At 40.7% G+C, this 21192-nt stretch overlaps 2 protein-coding genes across 2 annotated transcripts; one reads left to right on the top strand and one right to left on the bottom strand.

Annotated features, from left to right (window-relative positions):
- The first annotated feature begins 544 nt into the window (after window positions 1–544).
- Window positions 545–6842, top strand: cnot7 (CCR4-NOT transcription complex, subunit 7). The gene is made up of 7 exons (XM_018675393.2): window positions 545–717; window positions 1442–1565; window positions 1662–1855; window positions 2211–2372; window positions 3548–3692; window positions 3809–3919; window positions 5174–6842. The coding sequence occupies exons 2-7, from the start codon at window positions 1449–1451 to the stop codon at window positions 5303–5305; spliced, it is 861 nt and encodes a 286-aa protein (XP_018530909.1). The 5' UTR covers window positions 545–717; window positions 1442–1448; the 3' UTR covers window positions 5306–6842.
- A 94-nt stretch (window positions 6843–6936) lies between these two features.
- zdhhc2 (zinc finger DHHC-type palmitoyltransferase 2) lies at window positions 6937–18582 on the bottom strand. Its single transcript, XM_018675392.2, has 13 exons — window positions 18146–18582; window positions 14737–14763; window positions 14138–14232; window positions 13267–13387; window positions 12978–13047; window positions 12835–12867; window positions 11876–11996; window positions 11393–11525; window positions 10663–10789; window positions 9005–9097; window positions 8604–8719; window positions 8407–8481; window positions 6937–8319 (listed from the first exon to the last, which is right to left on the bottom strand). The coding sequence occupies exons 1-12, from the start codon at window positions 18270–18272 to the stop codon at window positions 8441–8443; spliced, it is 1104 nt and encodes a 367-aa protein (XP_018530908.1). The 5' UTR covers window positions 18273–18582; the 3' UTR covers window positions 6937–8319; window positions 8407–8440.
- Between the last annotated feature and the right edge of the window lie 2610 nt (window positions 18583–21192).

Genomic DNA, 21192 nt, shown 5'->3' with positions numbered 1-21192 from the left:
TATGACATTTTCAGTCAGGTTCAGTCAGTGGCAACAGAGGCTATCGCACATTTTAGGGATCACAATCTCTGTTGTTGCTGAACATCTGCCCAGCTGTACTGGCCATGAGCCAGATCCTGAAGCCCTGCCAGTACCAGTGGTGCTGTTCTGTGGCTCACCCAGCTGTCTGCTCTCATTTATTATCTGCAAGTAAAAAGAAGTTTGCTTTGAGTCTCAACATTATAGTCTTTAACTGTAGTCACAAAAGTCAAGTCTAAGTAAAAACAAAGTGCAAGAAAATGCTAATTATTATGTATATACAAAAATATAACTCAATGAGAAAAGGGAAAATTAATGGATCTTAATTTAAAGAAACAGCTGCTGCAACTTGTGTGTTTAAATGCCTTATTGACTTCTTTAGTTTAAAAATAAAACAAAAACAAATGTTTCCAAATGTTCCAATGTTCTCAAATGTTTTAAAGTTATTGAAGCAGGAGCTGTGACGTGGGTGATACGACCCTTAGCTTACATACATCACGCACATGACGTTTCCGTTTTACGTGATGACGTCGTGTTGTAGGTTCAGCTATGATGGCAGCCGTGGGTTGACATCGGTACAATACTGAATATAAACTATTTAAAAGTTAGCGGAACAGCCCCGACTCAGTAACGTAGAACAAAGTAACCGTTTTCAGATAGTACAGGCTTTAAACACACACCCGCCCGGTTTGGGGAACGGTAAGTTAACGAGGCAACAGCAGCTTTGCAGAACCAAAGTGGCGCCGAGTGTACAAATATATATGTGTATATGTTTGCGTGTGTGCGGCTCGTTAGTCGTTTCTTCCATGTTTTGCACACACTTCTATTTATCTTACGAGCCAGCTGTCTGCATGGGAAGTGCGTTGAAACTGTGCACAGCCTCCGACCTGAGAGCTCCCACTGTCCTGTTCATGTTAACCAGCGCTAAGCCTGTAGCCTGCTAACTGCTACAGGTAACCTAGCTAGCCTAAAGTGCTGCTGAAAACTGCCTGCGACGACCCAGTGTTTGTAACAGTGGCTACATAAGCTACGTCCTGCATGTCAGCTCCTGTTCCCACTATCTGTTTGCTTTCATGTAACTAAATGTTGATTTAGCAGTTACTGTGAAGTGTCCGAGCTGAAAGGAAGCACCTCTTCTAGACTGTGTTAGCTTCCCCAGTGTTGAGACTGACATTGACATATCTGTGATCTGACACCCAGAGCAGGTTATGTTTCCTGCAATTAATATTATAACGTTACATATTGTTAGCCAAATGGTTTGTCAGCAATTCTTGGGTATCTAGGGATCAGGTGTTCAATGCCTTTGTGCTGCCACCTTTTATTATTTGGTCTGTCACAGGTCAGGGGGTACAGGGGTAGGTCTGTGAACCCTACTGTCTTCTTGAAGCTTCTGTCTTTCTGTCTGTCTCTTTGCGTGGTGAAGTGGCACTATGCCCGCAGCTACTGTGGATCACAGCCAAAGAATATGTGAGGTTTGGGCCAACAACCTGGAGGAGGAGCTGAAGAGGATCCGACATGTCATCCGAAAATACAACTACATTGCTATGGTGAGTGGAGCTCACAGCAACACATGGAAAAAAAAATGTCTGACACTTCACTTTTTGATAGATTTCCACTGTGCATAATAAACTGTCTTCTTGCAGGACACAGAGTTTCCAGGTGTAGTCGCCAGACCGATCGGAGAGTTCAGAAGCAACGCTGACTATCAGTACCAGCTACTGCGCTGCAATGTGGATTTGCTCAAGATAATCCAGCTGGGCCTCACATTCATGAACGAACAAGGGGAATATCCTCCTGGAACATCAACATGGCAGTTCAATTTTAAGTTTAACCTCACGTAAGACGATTTTCCTGTCTGTTTCATCCCAGTCATTTCTTATGTTATGTGTCCAGAAATGTAACCTGACATTAGTAGAACTTACAATTAACCTGCAACAGTTTGAAACACAGCTTCTAATGCAACATCTCTGCACGTTATAGTCATGTAGTGAACCAGAATTTGCGTTACCCACATTTATGGTTCAGGTACTAGATCTGAGAAAAACATCTCAGCTCTTTCAAATGCAAAACATTAGCCAGTATGTTAATACTGACAAACCTCTGACATTGTTGTTGACAACTGTTATCATACCTGCCTTGTTGTCTTTTGTGTTTGTACTAATAAAAGTGTGACATGTGTTGTGTCTCATCAGAGAGGATATGTATGCACAGGACTCCATTGAGCTCCTGACCACTTCAGGGATCCAGTTCAAGAAGCACGAGGACGAAGGCATCGAGACGCTATACTTTGCAGAGCTGTTGATGACATCAGGAGTGGTGCTCTGTGATGGGGTCAAGTGGCTTTCTTTTCACAGGTATCATGCTTTTGCAGGTTGTAGCTATTTCTGTGTGCAGAAAATTATACATAATTTCTGGCAGCTATACTGTAGACGGCTGCATAGCAACAGGACTCATACTCTGCTCATAATATTCAGAGAATCTATAAATTCACAGAAATGACAGATTCTCTTTCCAATAACGTCACTTCTTTTTTGTCTCTTCTCTTGCCAGTTAGTTAATAAACAAGCCATTATCAGACATATGAACTTATGAAAAACGCAGTGTGTTAACTCTAGTATCAAAGGTTATCATTTGACTGTTTGCTCATCACCATATACATAACTCACAGTGTCTTTTATCCAGACCATCCCTGTGTTTAAGTTTTAAACCAATGCAGTGCAATACATGAATGCAATATATTGTACAGTTTGTTTTTTGTCTCATTGCTAAGATGTTACGCAGAACTAGGATTGTTTTGCTACAAACATATTAAAACAAGAAAATATCCTGTTAAGATTTACTATTAAATTTGCTGTTTCAAATGTAATTATTGGTGACAAAGGAACATTTAACCCGTATTTGGTACAGTCTGCTGCTTAACATCTTCATTTCGTACTCAGTTTCCCACTGTGTCTCCATGGCAAACTGAGGCTAAAGATAACCAGGCTTTGGATATTAAACAAAGCTTAGGTTTGAAACATCACTGTCGTCTTGTTCAGGTATTGATAACTCACTTTTACAAACAGGTTTTAATGTCATTTATATTATGTTCTTATTATTTTTGTTGATTCTGGTTTTGCTATCATTATAATTATTAGTTTCTTTGTTGTCTTTTTAATTCTGTGTAAATCCTGTTGGCTCACTGGTTTGTTTTGAATGAACTGAGAAGCCACTGATTAGTAGGATACTTGTTATAAAGTCCACATCCAACATCCCATGATCTTTTGTGGGTAATGAAGTGGCTTTGTGGAGTTATTTGCCCTTGCATGTGTAGTGGTCTACAACCCCAGTACCCAGCTTGAACCTTATGTATAATTGACATAAGCAGGTACTGGTAAAAGAAAAAGAAAACCAGTCAGCCTGTCCTTAAATAGCTTTGTGTCATTGCACATTTGAAGTGACAAAATCTCTTGAAGCCTGCTGCGGTGTGCTCTTTAAAAACATTGTTCAAAGATGTGCATGTGTTTGTGTTTATCTGCGTGTGTTGCAGCGGCTATGACTTTGGATACCTGATCAAGATTCTGTCCAATGCTAACCTACCCGAGGAGGAGGTGGACTTTTTTGAGATTCTACGCTTGTACTTCCCAGTCATTTATGATGTCAAGTACCTCATGAAGAGCTGTAAAAACCTGAAGGTAATTTGATCAGTATTACAGCAGGTAGCACAGAGTGCCTCCTGTGTTATTCCTTGATCTCTTGAGTGTGGCTCATGAGCCTGGATCTTAAGTGACTGACAGTGTTTTGTTTTCAGGGTGGGCTGCAGGAAGTAGCTGAACAGCTGGAACTGGAGAGGATTGGACCACAGCATCAGGCTGGTTCCGACTCTTTACTCACAGGCATGGCTTTCTTCAAGATGAGAGAGGTACGCTCCTCCACTCAATGAAATGAAGGATGTTTTAAAAGTGTGTTGAAAATCCTACTTAATTAAGCACCTTTTATACATGCACTTCTTCAAATTAATCTAATGGTAGTTTAACATGTTGGTCTCATGTCTGAATAAACACCTTGGTCACGTGAATGCCATCAGATTAGGCATAAGGTAAGACATGCAGAGAGAGAGAGTGAGAGAGATGTGCATCTTGTACCAGCTTCTAAAATGTCTTTAAATACTTGATTATCTCACTGAGTGTAATAAACTTGAAAACACAGTGAAAACCTTTGGGGCAGAGATTCTCCACTTCTCTCTCACTCACACACTCGTGCACTAGCTGCCAAATACTACACAAGAACGCAGCTCTTTGTGTAAATGTGTGTGTCATGTTTCTAAACATAAACGTTACCTGAAGGAGACAAAGCCGACACTCTTAACCTATTAGACTCAAAAAACAACTAAAACGATTCATATCATTATCTGATATTAGTGCTTTGCAAGGTTAATGAAAATGAAAAAGACAAATAAAAGATCAACTGCTGACTGATTTAAACAACTCTACCTTCACCACTGTGCAAGTAGAGCTGGGCAATAAAATGCTAACAATAAATATTGTGGTGCAAATTTATATCACAATATAAAATGACGATATATTCGATATAACTTCCCTTGACAGAAACATAAATGGTGGATAAATGTTGGATATTGTTCATTTCTGTGCTTAGACTGTATGCATGAATAGAGGTATACATTGCTCAAATTAGATTTAAATGAGTTAAGTCAGATTTTATTATAATTGTTTTAAATGTACTGCAAAATGTTTTACTGTTTGTCAAGTTCATATTCTGACCATAAAGATTAGTTTAAAACCACAATTAACCATCTTGTTTCTTCAACTTTGTCTCAGTCTTAAACTTGAAAGAAATAATGATTTTACATTTATCGTGATAATTATCGGTATCCACTGATATGAATGTTTTTAGCACAACAAAATTTTTGGCCTTATCACTCAGCCCTGTGTGCCATGTCACTTTAAACTTACCACTCAATGAAGTTGCGAAGAAACACATCAGCACCAGAGTTTCAGACGATGGTGCTATCAAAACCTTAAATTTGCAATCAGTTCCAGAGAATTTAACTTTTGGTTGTTAGATAAACCTACGATGTATTTGATGATATGATAGTAAATTAACTTGTCAGTGTCTGTTCTCATTATCTTGTGCTTTTAAAACTGTTCTCCTCCAGATGTTCTTTGAAGATCATATTGACGATGCAAAGTACTGTGGTCACTTGTACGGGCTCGGCTCTGGCTCGGCCTACGTCCAGAACGGAACAGGAAACGCTTACGAAGAGGAGGCTAACAAGCAGCAGTCGTGACATCACCCTGAAACTCTCCCATCCTGCAGTTCACACCCAACAATCAGTGCGGTGCTGAGGCTGAGGCCGAGGCTTCGACAGCCGGATGAGAATAATAATGGAAGATCACGAAACATATACACATCATTTAGCAAGCTGTTTCTCATAAGCTCTGCTCACCTTAGACAACTGAGTGTGATGGTCAAAAAAAAAAGAGAAGAAAATCACAGCTGCGCTCACACATGCCTCTGCTGCGTGTGTGTGTGTGTGAGTTTAGTCTTTTATTCCTTTGGGGCAGCGTTAGACAAGTCTGGTTGGTTCAGTTACATTTAACATGCTTGAAAAGATGGGATTTTAGTTTTCCTAAAATGTCCTGTAGAAATGTTTTTGCACTTTAAAGCTCTAACCTGATTTTATATGGAAAGCTGAAAATGTTTCCAGTGTCTCTCTCCTCTTTGTTGCCTTCTCTATGTTCCCATTTTTACATTGCGAACATGTAAATCTTTGCTATCACAGCAACTGCTCTCACCACGCTCAGCCTTAATATTAGCTGGATTCTTATCTTTTAAACTTTAATTTATTGTGCTGGTTATCTGACAATGAGTAGACGCCCCATTCAACACTACATGTCAGTATGCTTGTCCCCGACCACTGGAGTCTGGTAATGACAGAGGGAGCTCTCAATGAGTGTGTTTACATGCACACGAATAGTTATTCATAAAAAAATCATGTTTCTAATGACCTTAATAAGCTCTAATCCCACTGTGAGAAGCCTTTAACTGACAAGCTAGTGTATCATGCTTATAGATGGGATTCTCAAACAAGTGAACACCATTTCCTCTCTGTTATTATTGTTTGTGTTGGTAATGATGCTCAGAACAGTTATATACAAGGATATTTTACAGTATGTACAGAGATGCATACAAATGATTTTCGTCAGAGAAATGTTGAGTATTCGTGCATGTAAACACCCTCATTGACACAAGCACATATGAACACAGATGCATCACCTCTCAGTGTGGTCCTGCACTGATATTTGACCAAATTCACCAGACCTTAAAAAATGTATGAACAGTATTTAAAACAAACTCTCACCTGCTTTAGGACATGCTGAGGCTTCCCTGAACTACTCTGTTGAGAGTAAAATTTCATGTTTAAATTGAAATTAAGGATTTGTAGAGTTTTAGTGTTGTAATAATAGAAGAAAAAACTTTTACTCATTGGGAAAAACACATTGCTTTTTTAACATGCAGCTTCTCTCTCCAGTGCAGTTTCATTTCACTTGTAGTTCTGGCCTTTGAATGACACCCTTATTTTGTATTGCTCTTTCCAGATCCATGCTGCCTAGAACAGTCGCATGTACTAAAACCTTTGAATAAATGCTGTTGTTGAATAGTATCCTGAACTTCCATAGGTGTGTGTTGAAGTGTAGGTTCATGACTTATTAACCTCCCCCAGCATCGAAAACTGATATTCTTTCTTGCTGCAGCACATTTCTCACATTGTAAAGGAGTAAAAGAAGAATATGCAATAAAAAAAGTGGATTGTTTTTAGATTATTTTGTAAATAAAGGCTTGAAACTTTTCTACCATAAATGCTCTCGACCGCTACATCTCTTTAATGACTCTTTAAAAGAACTGAATGAGAAGACAGAGGATGAGCCCATTTTATTTCTTCTAAGGCATCACAACTGTACAGTACATTGCCTCACACATCCATATTGTCTCTTGAGTCATACAGACAACAATAGAAAAATATAAATTGACACTGACTTGTCACCATGAAGCTTTTTTTTTTTTTTTTTAAACAAGCATACATTCTTTAAACTAATTTTCAGTTATCTTTTTAATCATTTCCAGCCCCAGACAAGAACAGACAGACTCCTCAGAAGGTGAAAATAGACTGTACAAGGCGGCTGGAGTAGATATTCTTTTTCCTTTTTTTTCTTTGCTCTGCAGTACATCCACAACATCATGTTGTGAGTTAGAAAAACACTCAACAGCTCAACAGTATCTGCTTTCTGACATTGAACAGATCTGCAGCAGCATCACACAGAGGCTTGTTTTTGCTGGCGGCCAGTGGCTGCCGGGCCCTCTGGAGACAAACAGTCAGGAAGCTTTTTGGCCGGCAGTTTGACGTGTACTGTAGGCTACCAGAAAGCAGTGTGTAGATATTTGGCAGGGGGAGGGGGGATGCACGCTGTACAGCTTCCAGGTGTTTTCAATGTGACAGCAACATCCTCACTCATGCTATACAAGTCAGAAGAGCCCTTATTCAAAAAAACATAATTACTAATGACTACACTTTTTTTTTCGTTTTGTTTTCAAGCAAAAGGGGAGAACATCTTGTGGTACAGTTCACTACAACAAGGTGTGTTTGTGTTGACATCCTGAGATGAGAGCATGCATCATTTGAACTTCCACAACACCAATACACTCAACAAGGCGGGTAGAAAACCTGCCCCCCCCCCACATACACACACAAAAAAGCTTCACCTAAAAAGTAAAATAAAGACTAAAGGAATGTCATTTACATCACATTAACACCACTACTAATTTATACTCAATGTGCAAATGTTTGGCAAACTTATAACAGTACTTACTAATGTGCTAAGCTATGAAAATAACAGAAAACAAACAAACCTCTTGGAGCTAATTCTGAGAGTCATGAACTGTAAGATACAAAAGCAACTCAGATTGATTTACCAGTATACAAGGTGCAAAACATCTCCTCCTCCACTGCTGCTCTGTGCTTATTCATATAGAAACAGAAGAAATGTGACTGTTGGAATGCCATTTTCATTTCAATCCACTTGTTTCTGAAGCCCAAATACTTTCAGATAGCAGCAGCGAGTGTTGCTGATAAAAGTAACAGTGACTCTGATAATCACTTGTTTTTCTCTGGTTTGTGTGTGATGTCAGTCATGTAAACCTCTCAGAGGAGGGGGTCAAATATGGAAAACAACAAATATTGATGATGTCACCAGCACGTCACGTTCTGATAGGCATGAACACTGAGGTGGGGGCAGCAGAGACCTGCAGGACGAAATGCATAGTTGTATATTACTGATGTTCATTTTAAAGCTTGATATGAGAAGGATTTCCCTGTGATGGTAAACTTACTTTTCTGGATAAAAGGTGTCGACATTAACTCTGGTTATGCCTCATTTTCTATGGTCATCCCTGGGTTGCTGGCACCTAAACAAACACACAGGTGGCATTAAATCCACCATTTAAGTAGAAAAAAAATCTGTTTTAAATCTTAATAATGTGTTTTCTGGAGGTTATGTAATCAAGTAGCTGAAAACCAATCATCTTACCTTTCTTGTCTTTGTCTGTTGCACTGTCACTTTCTGTCCAGGAAGGGGTACTGGTGAGCAGTCGACTCTGACTCTCTCTCAGCGGCTTAGAGGGGAACTGGCGGCCCTCTGCTGCACTGCAAACACATGAAATACCCATGAGCCCGGATGTAGCCAGGAATTCTGGGCCTCCTGCTTCTTTAAATAAAATAGTCCTAAATCCTGTAATCCTATGATCTGAATGATTAATTTAAAACTGCAGGGCCAAAACTGCTGCAAGGTGATTTTCCTGCATCATTAAACCTGCAGGTTAATAAACCACTAGGGGCTGACTTGGGACTTGTGCAGACTCTTGTTTTCTATGCAGTGCTTGAGTTAACATTTTTAATGGATGTGTGTGTCCTTAATTTTTTTTTACTCACCCCTTGTTTGCAGGGTTGGAGCCAGTGGGTGAGGACGGCTGCTCAGGGTCAAGATTCACCAGACAGGTCGGGAACGAGCACCCGTCACCTAAACTGGAGAACCAACAGAAAGAAAAGGAGGAGTTACAGCTTGGTGTTTGAATAAGTAGCTGGTAATAAATTTCCGTTCAGGTGAGATTATAAACATCAGTAGAATTACATGTTATAAATCTAATTATATGTATGTCGAAATTGGGGCTAATGAAACCTGTAATTTTTGTTAAAGCGCCTGTGTAACGTGCTGAACAGTGACGACTGTGGCCACAAGTGGCAATTAAATTTGACAAAAGTTACACAGCCTCGCTTTAATGTCACTATTTCTAGGGAAAAGTAGCTTTGCTTTGTTTGAGTATGACAGTGATTTAATTTACCTACAGAATAAAGAAATACATAGTAACTACTTGCCTCAGAACTATCTTTTGTTTTTATAACAGTGCCAAAAAGCTGTGTATTCATAATATTATTCATTCTGTCAGCATGAATGACTAATTTTGCAAAACTGGAGCCTCTGCATTAATTCACAGTTTTGATGTTGTTGTTTACTGGAGCTAATGCTCTCTTGTCTCCTTGAGGACTTTTCCTTCTTTTGAACCATTTTGTTTTAGTGTAAGTGGCAGCGCTCACTAATCCCCACGGTGAAGAAGCTTCTTCCATTCAAGACTTCTGTGACACCCTGAGTTAGATTATGTTGAAACATGACTGAACTGCTTTATTTAAACTTGAGAGGCACCGTCTGAAGAAAATGCATATGATTACCGTGAACATTGATGCTGATTGGCATGAAGTTTGGATGATTCTTTTAATTAATATAAAAACACATTGTCCTCATAAGAGTTCTAGTTCTCAGTGCAATAGGAGTGAATGGAGACTTAAAAACACCTTAGTATTAGGGTTTAATACAGTATAGTGTATAACTGTACAACCTTATGTTGAGTAGATGAATGAATAAGCCTCCATAGACATGTGTGTATTATATAACTCACAATAACTCATAAACTGTACATGTCAACATATTAAGATTACATAGTTGATCAGTGTGCAGGACTGAGCAAACTGACGTAATATAAATGTAGTAGATGTCTGGTGTGTAGTATGTGGTGTGATAGATAATCTGCAACAATTTAAACTGTTCCTGAACATAGCTGCCAAATCCTTTAAAATCTGCCTGTGCATCAGTTTTTGCCTTTGTTAGAGCTGGTGGTAGAGACATGAAAGAACATGTCTGACATCAGGTTGTACAGTGACAACTCTGCCAATCTAAGACACCATCTAATCCAAATCTTAGCATCTCAACAGGTTACAATTTTGATTTAATGTTCTGATCTCATTTTTAGCACAGCTGGACATCTTAGCCACACTGCAGATCTGTGACTCTCAAAGCAAAGCCTAAAGTCTTTGACCTGACTCTCCTTCAGTCTAGACTTAAAATTACATGCCACTGAGGCTCGTAAACTGTAAAATAACCTCCCTGAAAAAGTTATTAATAATTTCTTAAAACAGAGACTTGCTGTACTGGGATTTTTCTTTGCGCCCACCTTAAATCTTATCCTGGTTATGTTTAATCTAATAATCTTTTATTTGATTGTTTTCCTTTGAAAACTGTTAACAAATGACCTTACCTGGAGAAAACAGGAATAGGCCAGTATTTCACCTCATCACCAAAGACCTGGCGGAAGTTCTTACTGAAGCCCAGACTGAAACCGTTCTTATCTGTGCCGTGACGAAACACCGGTGCACGTACAGCCTCTGAGAAGACACAGAAGAGAAGAAGAATCAGTCTGATGTGAAGAATAAACACACCGTTCCTTATTGCTTAGACTGCAGCAGCTCATTCAGATAACAGATCAACACATGAACCTGAATGGCTGCATCAATGGAACAACACTGAATGAAAGTGTCTTTGTTCTCACACTGTTGCACCAGGTGTGACGTCTCTTCCTTGCAGTGTCTGTTACTAAGCTGCTTACTGCTCTGAGCTGTGTGTCTTTGCATTACACTGTAACATATTCCTCTGGATAATCTACTCTCCTCAACACACAGAGACAAAGTATTCCAGTGTGCGCACATAATGAGAAACTCCTCTGTCTGATAACGGCCCGGGGAGGTTCATCAAATCACTGTGCTGATGAGGATGGTGACTGACGGCGGGAAAAATGCAATGACACATCCGTCATCATTAGCGCAAAGACGACACTGTGTAAACAATAGGCTGACTGGAAGCAGATACTCAGGATACACAAAAAAAGAGAGAGAGAGAGCTGCCGTCCACCTGAGGCTGTTTCAATACTGTGGCTACTGACAGGATACAAAAATACACACACACACACAGGTATGAAGTACACCACCTACCGAGAGTGGATCTGTTCTTGCAGACGAGCCAGCAGTGATAGGTGAAGAGAGAGGCGAGGCTGACTGAGAACATGGAGGCCGAGAAGAAGAGGAACAGGATGTGGAACTTCGCCTGAGTGTCTGGGAGGCCGTTCTGAGGGGAAAAAAACACATCAACACAACCACACAAGCACAAGAGTGGACACTCAAATCAACTGAAGCGGGTGAAATCTGGGTACTGAGTAGGATCTGAGAGATTTCTACTCAACTATTCTAGAGAGGGCTTTCTATTTCGGCGCCACTAACTACAGTTGGCTGGTTCATACCAGGTATTCTTTCAGACGGAAATGTGCTCTACCTCCAGCCTTGAGGAAAAAAATCACATGCCACAAATGTAACACAGATGTCCATTAAGATTTAATTCAAGAGATTATGTGCTAAAAACAGTTTCCCAAAAGAAATACAATGAAATGTTCATATTGTAGCAGACAAAGTTATACTTACCGTCCAAAATTTAATGAAGTACTGAAGATCTGTAGCAGTTATAAAAAGGCAGTAGAGTAGCGAATATGCCAAGAACAGCATGAAAAACTTGTAGTTGGAGAATCCCACACAGTTGTTCACCCTGCAGAAGGGATGAAAGGATGGGATGGGTTGGTGCCCGAGTTGTTACAGAATCAAATGTCACTGTATCTAGTACACGCATTTTAATCAGAGCTCCCTTCAGCTTTTATTAGTAGCTTTTATTTTATTCTTCCACATCTAAATTTGCCCGATTCCAGTTCACGAGAATGCTTTTATTATAGTCATAGTCATTGACTTTTTGGTATCCAGCACTGATCCTACTGAGATTTTATGGCTTCAAAACTTAACCAGAGAACCTTCAATCAACAGGTTTGCTTCGTTTACATTAGATTACCCAATATTTTCAGCCAATCAGGTTCTAATATTTTACATTACCTCTTGATGTGATGTATAGCAGAGCTAAAGACATGTTACAGACAGCAAATCCTGGAACTTATTGATTTATGAGTGGTTCTCTTGTTAAGTCATTTTTCTTCTTGGCTCCTCTTGGTTTGAAAAACAAACATGGTACAATATGGCAAAGGGAGCAGAGAAACCAATTATGTTTAGCAAAAATTACACGGACTGAAATCAGATTTGTTTTGTCTCCCTCTGCTGCCAAAATTTGTCATCTGGCAGAATGAGAGGTTAAATTCTGTCCAGTAAACAAGCTATTTGTGCATCCATGTGATGCCTGTTTACAAGCCCCTTGAATGGGCAGTGTGAAACTAAAGAAAATAACATTTTTTTCCATGAAACCTGAATTCTGTGATGGCTTAAATAAAAAGGAAATGATACAATAACACACCATGTGAGTACACTGTGGTACACTGGTGCAGTGTCACTGATCTTTGTTTTAAATCCTATTGCCTGTTTAATAAAAGAGTGTCACTACATACCAGGGGCAGTGGTGATCCATCTTCAGGATGCATCTGTAACACAGCAGGGTCAGACGTCAGTGTAATTGAATCTTACTCTGCCTGCCAGAATGCAATATATTGTGCGGTCCTTTCTCTATAGGTGCATGAGCAGAGAGCCATACTTATCACAGACTGAACAATGGTGACATCGATCAGGCTTCAGCAGCTGGCAGCGGTCACAGAAACGGATTGCTGAGGAGACACAGCCAATTCAGTCACACTAGCCGTCAGCAGCGGGCCTCTCCTAACGCCTGACCACAGACTAACAAGGTGACGGGGGTGAAATGAGCTCTGAGAGCTGCACGTCAGTCTAGACTGCTCCTGTTGTTCAGCATCAGCAGCAGTGTGTGTGTGTGTGTGTGTGTGTGTGTGTGTGTGTGTGTGTGTGTGTGTGTGTGTGCTGTACTGTACCTCCAGAGTTGGTGCGGGTGTAGATGGGCAGATCCTTGGCTATCCTCCTTAGGATCTCCTGCTGAGACTCTCCCCGATCTTCACGCTCCAGCAGCTCCTTGTCAGAGTAGGACAGGTGAAACTATGTAGGGCAGAACACAGAGAGAAAGACAAACAACACCTGTGATTTATCAGTAACTCTGTATGTGAGCAGCGCTGTTTATTTCTAATGAATCATATCTGCACATTTGTCAAAACAGTCAAATATTTTGTCAGATGAGCTACAAGCTATGTGAGTATCAGTGATGCAGGGATGTCTGTTGTGAAGCTGCAGCACAGCAGGCAGTGAAGGGTATCTGTGTTTCTTCCATTTGTTTCGGCTGTTTCTGCCCCAGCAGGCAAATGGGGGCAAAGCAACACAGAGCTGTGATATTACTTTCAGCCACTCAGGCGATTTATGATTGAACAGTGGAAACAAATAACTCTGATGATAACTAACAATACAGCACCCATGAAATTTGACATTTTATTACAATCTCAAACCTCAAGTGATCCAGTGATCACATCTCATAAAGGAAAGCTTTCATATGAAGTGATTATGGCCTGCATGTGCGCTTCGCCTCAGTGGAAATTTAAAATGCAAAGGTGGCTTTTCTCTGAGTGTCCTCTCTCCAAGATGTATGCATGCTTGTGTTCGCCCTGCAGAGCCAGAGTGCTGTGGTCAGGATCAGAGCCATTAGAGTGCAGCTCCAGGCACTTCCTCTGGAAAGTATTATTAGTCTAAATGCAGCGTTCAATCACACGGGGAGGCTGTAACCTACATCTGCACTTGCCTCCATGCCTCATCATCCCAGTCCGACTGTAAGGTCGCCTCGTAATCAGACGCACTCACCTCCTTCAGGGGGTTCATGGGCTTGGTGAAGATGGTTTGCCAGTATGCCCACACAAACATGATGAAAACGGCATGGTACACCAGCAAGTACACGACTGAAAACACAAAGAGACATAAACAAGTCATCATCATCACTTCTGTTAACAGAGGTGTGCATTCAACCATTCATTCACAGTTTGCAGCTTCATTGAACATTAATAATATGGGTGTGATTTGATCGTGCTGCTAGAGGCATAGTCAGTAGGATTCATCACAATGAATGTTTGTAAAAAAAAAAAAATTAAAAAAATGTAAAAATTGGTCTTTTGGTCGCTTTCAAATAATCTCTGCTCTTTGCATACTCAAAAAAAAAAATGCACCGAATAAAAGTCTTCCTTAAAATATATAACTGAGGTAATGAAAAAAATCTGATGACACACTTCCAGCTGACACAGGCTGATTGCTGTATTTTGATGGGAGCTGCCTCTGCACAGACTGAAGACTGCTGAACCTCCTCTGACCCAGAACTCTGCTCAGCATGTGACAGATAATGAACAGCTGGAGATGTTTAAAGTTTACATGATTCCTCTGGATGTTAAACAGCATTATAAAACACTTACCCTTCTGTCCTGTATCTTTGATGGACTCTGAAAAATGGAAAATGAAAAGACACGGTCAGTGTTGAATCAAAGAAGGTGAAACATGCCGTGGGGCATCGTAGGGTATTCCCAAATGTACAGGCCAATGGGGAAAATGTAGGTTTTATTTTTCTTTTAAATCCCTCACACAGAGAGTACCTCCACGTGGTGGTGTATTTTTTGACATGTGATACACGTTTGACAGTCTGTCTGAATTCAAATTAGTAAAGCTGAAAAATGCTGACACTGTAGACCCTTAATCCCAGTGTCCAATACCACACCATTCACAAAATCAATACACAGCATGCTCCCAGTCAAACAGTTTGACTCATTGTTCCTCTTGTATAGATAAGCATGCATTGACAAAAGGCATCGAAAACAAGAGGGATATCCTGCACAGTTTGTATGTGTGTGTGTGCGTGCCTGTACTTCTATTTTTATGAGGACCAGATGTGTCCTCACCTATGTAGTGAGGACACATCCTCACAATTCTTATTAGTTTAGGGTTCATGTTAGAATTAGATTTAGGTTAGGGTTGGGGTATGATTTGGGGGAATGTATTATGTTGATTAGTGTCCTCACAAAGATAGAGGCACAAGTGTGTGTGTGTGAATGCTGACAGCTGCAACTGCTCCCACAGAGAGTACCAAGCTGCTGATCATCAGCACCCACACACTTGATGAGCACCCCAAAACCTGTGCAATAAAACACACATAAACATCTGGACTCAAACATAAAAAAGAGACAAGTGGAGACCTGTTGGAAGATTAGCTGACACTGTTTTATATTGGTTCTGATATTTAAGCAATGATTAGCTGAGCATACAGAATCATCCATCTTCAGCAATTATGCTGTAGAGCAGCACACAAACACATACACACACACACATATACACATATATTCACGCAGCAGGAACTGAGGAAAGGTGAGCCAAGGAGCTGAATCAAGGCATGCAGCCAAAAATCGTGTGCATGCCACCTTGCCAGGATAAAAACCCCAGAGTCTGATAGTGAAGCATAAATCTGTGTGAATGTGCATGTGCATGTGCATGTGCAAGGATATATATTAATGAGTCTATGAGAGCATTATGGTCACTGCCACACATCAGCTTTCCCTTTTTCTTGTTGCATTCTTGATACAAGGTACATGTTCAATCACACACTGACCCCAAGAAGCCAAACATTACCTGATCTCACATTTTTAACAGTCTTGGTTGAAAGAGGACCAGCTGTTCAAAGGCTGATGTTCGGTGTTTTTTTTTTTGTTTTTTTTTTAAAGTGGGTCAACCACAGATTGCTTGGGGTGAGTTATGTAAGCCAGACAATGGGATTAACTGAGCTGCTGAACGAGAGGTATCAGCTGACGATACTTTCACACAACTGTCTCTGTGTCTGTCTGCAGAGCACACACTGGCCTTGAGCAACCACCGTCCTGCCCTGCTGCTGTTGTTTTCATCTGTCCATCCCATGTGACTCTGGGTTTATCACAATTTTGTTCTCGTTCTGCAGGATGCAAAACAGGATGGTTCAAAAAAAAAAGATCCTGACCTGATCAAACAGTGATATTGCTTTTCTGTCACCCTGAAATAATCAAAGATGTCTCAATATCTCATGGATGGTGCATGGAGTCCTGTAATTCTAGAAGGGGTTCATCCTGGGACAGATGCTGTTCTGTCCTCTGTGGTGACTGAGGTACAGTTTTAAAGAAAAATGTGTTTAGACTCACATTTAAAGTTCTGGATTTTGGCAATAACAAACTCTGCATTATAGATAGTCACACTGTTTATTCAGTGGAATAACTGAATGCCAAAAAAAACTTCAAATATTCTCATATGAAATGATATCAATAAGTGGGTGCTATTTGCATCTGCAAATATCCTACAGCCATGAATGTATTATGTGACTGTGGGTCCCTGGACACAGACATGTAGGCTTCCACAGACTCCCATTTAGTTTGTATTTAATTTGTGGTAATTTGGGGTCTATTTGTGGTTGTTTCTCATCTCCTTATGGCCTCTTTGTGGTCGTTTTCTGTTTCTTTGTTTTTTGTTTGTTTTTTTTTTCTTTTTGGTAATTTTTCATCTATGTGTTGTTTTGCATCTTTGTGGTCATTTTGCATCTAATTATGACCATTTTGTGCCTCTTTGTAGTCACTGATTGTCTCATAGTTGTTGTTTTGTGGTTGTTTAGCATCTATTTGTCATGGTTTTGTGCCTCTTTGTGTTCTGCATTAAATGGGACCAATTAGATTTCAGGTGGGGCCCATGCCACCCCTGGCTTCCCCTCTGTCCCAGCCCCTGCCGGCAAACCCATTGACATGGCACTATGACAGCACACTTAACACTCACTGATCAGGTGTAAAGACAAACGTAAAGGTGTATACTTTCAGCTGAAGCTGGATTACATGTCTGGCTAAATTTAGAGAAGATCAGATTTCAGAACAAACAGCCAGAACATCAGACCCTCCCCTTCCTGTGTTTTCTTCTGTTTGGTCTCATTAAACCGTCTCCATTTCATCCCCCTTTTTGACAGAGGAGATCTTCTTTCCTCGTGGTCTGACAAGCTGCCAAATGGAGCAGAGGAGTAGGCTGCTGAGACTCCTCTGAGACATCCTAGAAACCATTACTCACTATCCAGGTCAACTCTGTGTTCACCGTTCACTGAGGACGCTCGCTGTCTGTGACCGCACCATCCAATGCTCAGCAGCCAGAGGGAGTGTGAAGGCCTGACTCAAAAGCCATTACGGTCAGACTTCTTGCCAAAAGATAATGCTGGTGGTGTTGTGGTGGTGGACATGAATTCAGATAATGAAGCTCAGCGACTACATGAGCCTGAAGCTATTACAGTAAGTCTCTCAGATAGTGCTGATAGAGTGGTAGTGGTGGAGTCAGATAATGAATCTGAGACACATGGTCTAATCCCATTCTGTACATCCTGTGATAATGTCACAAGAATGAAACCAAAGCTCCTTCACAATAAAAGCAGGGTGTCAAATCATTCTATAATCATTCATTCATTCTATCATTCTTCTGTCTATGTTATGATTTGAAAATATTTACTTGGAGTTTTTCATGCAAAAATACATCACTGCCGCTTCCCCATAATAATATACTGACACCCCCTTGTTTAACTGTTATTGTCATGTGACTGAGACTGTCCACACACTGCGTAAACAACAAGCCTGTCTTCTGCATAAATAAATATATAAATAAAAAAAGAATCAGCCTGGACCACAAACTGCTGAAACAGAAATATCTCCCCCACCCCACAAAACAACAAAAACAAACACACACACACACACACACACACACACCAGTCAGAGGCTTTCCCCCCTCACACTCAGACATACACACACAGCCTCCTCATAGTACCCAGACAGCTGATTTTCTTACCTATGCAAAGCTGCAAAACATAGGCGTAGTATGACCAAGCCACTATGAGGGCGATGAAGAGGACCGGAATCCAGTACAAAACTCTCTGACAGCCCCGCTTGATACTACGCGAGCCCGACGGTGCCATAGTCTAGGAGCGGATCATTTCTCGTGCGCATTCGTGTGCTGCTCTCCCTACCCTCCACTCCCTCGCTCAGTGTTTGTGTGTGTGTGTGTGTGTGTGTGTGTGTGTGTATGCGCGCGTGTGTCTTCCTGTAGACTGTCACTGCATCGTAGCTCTGGCTCTGATCAGTCTAATCGGCAGCTCAGACGCAACATCCTACACCAGCCTCCCGCCCGCCGCCGCCGCCGCTGCTCTGCCGCTGCTGCTGCACTGCTCTCCCCCTCTGATCGTCCTGCTCCAGCCGCTGGTACAGACTACAACAAAATATCAGACAGCTCTTACACACTCATGCACACACACTCGGAGTCAGCACCGCCTCTGCTGCCTCCCTACAGGTTGCCATGACGTCCGCGGGATGCTGCAAGCCTGGCACATTTTTCACCGTGAGCAGATGGGTTCAATAAGTTCATACTCGCGAGTGTTCAAACAGGGGTCTGCTCTGTCTCAACACACACACACACACACACACACACACACACACACACATATGTAGAGTACAGCTGCACCACAAGTTGTTTGTCAAGTTTGAGTGTTTCTTACAGTCTGTCCTCTCTATAGTATGTTTTGGATAGATATAAATCACTGTTTCTCAGGCTGTGTAATGTTGTTTGCCGTTGTCAGAGGTTTTGTTGCCAGCATATGGTGTTTTATCATTACCTGACAGTGTAGGTGGAGGTCTGCAAGGTACACCTGCCTCTGCTGCCTCACACCCATCTGCACCTGCAAAATATTTTTGCAGTCCTGCAGCAGCTACATCCTGCAGCTCTCCTGCCAGGCTGTAATCTGTGTTGTTTGCCTGTCACCATCATATTTCACTGAATCATTTCTGATGTTTGATTGAAGAGCTCTTAATTTAGTTGTTTTTTTTTTTCATAAATGCAGTTTGAATGTGAGAAAGATTGAATCTGTGATTTACCACCTGTTGTCAGTTGCTTGTGTGGGTGGCAAACTGCAGCAAGCCGACAATATGCACCACAATATGCATGTCTCAGTCTTAGATAAAAGACAGATGGCTCAGTGACATGTCCAATCTGAAATAGCCTTGATGTTCTTTAAAAATGTCTGAGCAACATAGTCTAGCTGACCAAAACAGGCAATATAATACCACGGACCCAATATATGACAATCACTGGTTTTAATAAAATAAAATAAAGAGATTTCACTTAGTACATGTTTTTCACTGCATCTTAAACTACTTACACACAGAGTAGGTGTTTAGCTGTAATTCATAAATCTGTGATAATTCTGGTGACTTTTATAAAAATCACTGTTCCTAGGGGGCAATTTCGCTTATAGACATCAGTCAGTAATGGTTAATTGCAAAAAGAATACAATAATGAAGAAAAACAATAATCAACACAATGTACACAGTATACATGAATAAACACAGGTTAATGTCAACATCATTGTTGTCATTGTCACTTATCACCAAAACCATCACAGAAAGCAGTGAGAAACCAGAGGCCACTGTCTCACATTCATGGTTGGTCACAGGCCAAATTACATTTTGTTTAAAAAGCCAGTAGGTGATGGAATAAAAGACGTCATATTTGTGTCACCTCCAGGGAGGTAAACCTCCTGCCTTAGAAGGTGCTGGGAGTGCAGCAGGACACCTGAGCTTTCTGCGTGTCTGACTTGAGACAGGTTGCAAAGATCATTTGGATTTACATCAGTGACTTTACAGGTTGAGTTACATGTCATGTAAGGTACAAGTCAGTCTGTGAAACAGTTGTATGATGTGCTGTGTGGCTCTGAATTACCTTTTTAAAGAGTGAGAAAGTAACCCAGCTGATGTCATCAGGGTTATTTTGGGTCGGGCTTGAGACGCTTTATCAGAAAGACTGAGTCACAAACTTGGCATGTGGAGCTTGGAAGATGTAAGAATTTACCAGGCAGGGATGATCTAACAAAAGACACTACTGAGTTGCATTATGGGAATTGTATGATGCAGTGTCTTTTGGATTTTCTCTACACAATAAAGAAAAAAAACAGGCTATATCTGCTGCTTCAGTTTTGACCATTCTTTCTTTAATCAGTCTCTTGTAAGTCCCCCAGCTTAATGAAAGTACATTATTAATTTTCTGGAGTATCCCTTTAGGCTCCCTTTCAGTGGGTACAGTATTTTTATTTTTTTACATCAACTGGATTGTTCATGCTAACGGGAAAGTGAAAGCTCTTTCCCAACAGCCTAGAACTGGGCAATAGTGGGTGAAAGTACTGGTGCTGTCATACAAACATGGGTGAATGTTATTAGAGTGTGCATATGATGATCAAGCAAACACAGCATTTGTTTTTTCTTTCACTCAGCTAACAGGCAAAGTTCAGAAAACTGTATCACTGGAGTTTTATGTAGCTGTATAATCTGGTACAAATAACATCCTTCTTTACAAACTTGACCTGACACATACAGGCCTCACTCCATCGGGTAGAAAAAAGGAAAAAAAAAAAAAAAAGCACATCTTTCTCTCAGTGCATCAACTACAAATGAATGGCTGTGAATGAATGAATGAATGAATGAATGAATGAATGAATGGGCATTAAAAGAAAACTTTTCTTTATATTTCAGGGATCTGTTACAGATTCCTTAAAGAGCCCCTTTCACATTATTTCAGGAAGTGCAGGATTAGAGTGTGAGACAGCAAATTATTACCCTACTGAATTAATCATTTAAAGATAAAAAGCCCCTGATTAGAGTCTTGAACACCCACACGGCCCCAGGTTCCCAATGATTAATACTGTTAATGATTTGCCTTCAGGTTGAGGATAAAACAGCTAATTTATTCTACTGTGGTCCTGCTGCCAGTCTGTAGTTAAGAAGAGGTTTGTCTGGTGAGGGTGGTGAGAGCTGTTCACAGTTTATCAGCTGACCTGTGTAAAAACAGCA

This window comes from Lates calcarifer, linkage group LG8 (assembly GCF_001640805.2).
Source record: "Lates calcarifer isolate ASB-BC8 linkage group LG8, TLL_Latcal_v3, whole genome shotgun sequence".
In the NCBI taxonomy this organism is placed as follows: domain Eukaryota; kingdom Metazoa; phylum Chordata; class Actinopteri; family Centropomidae; genus Lates; species Lates calcarifer.
The sequence above is the reverse complement of the archived record's forward strand: the minus strand, read 5'-3'. Positions and strand labels throughout refer to the sequence as shown.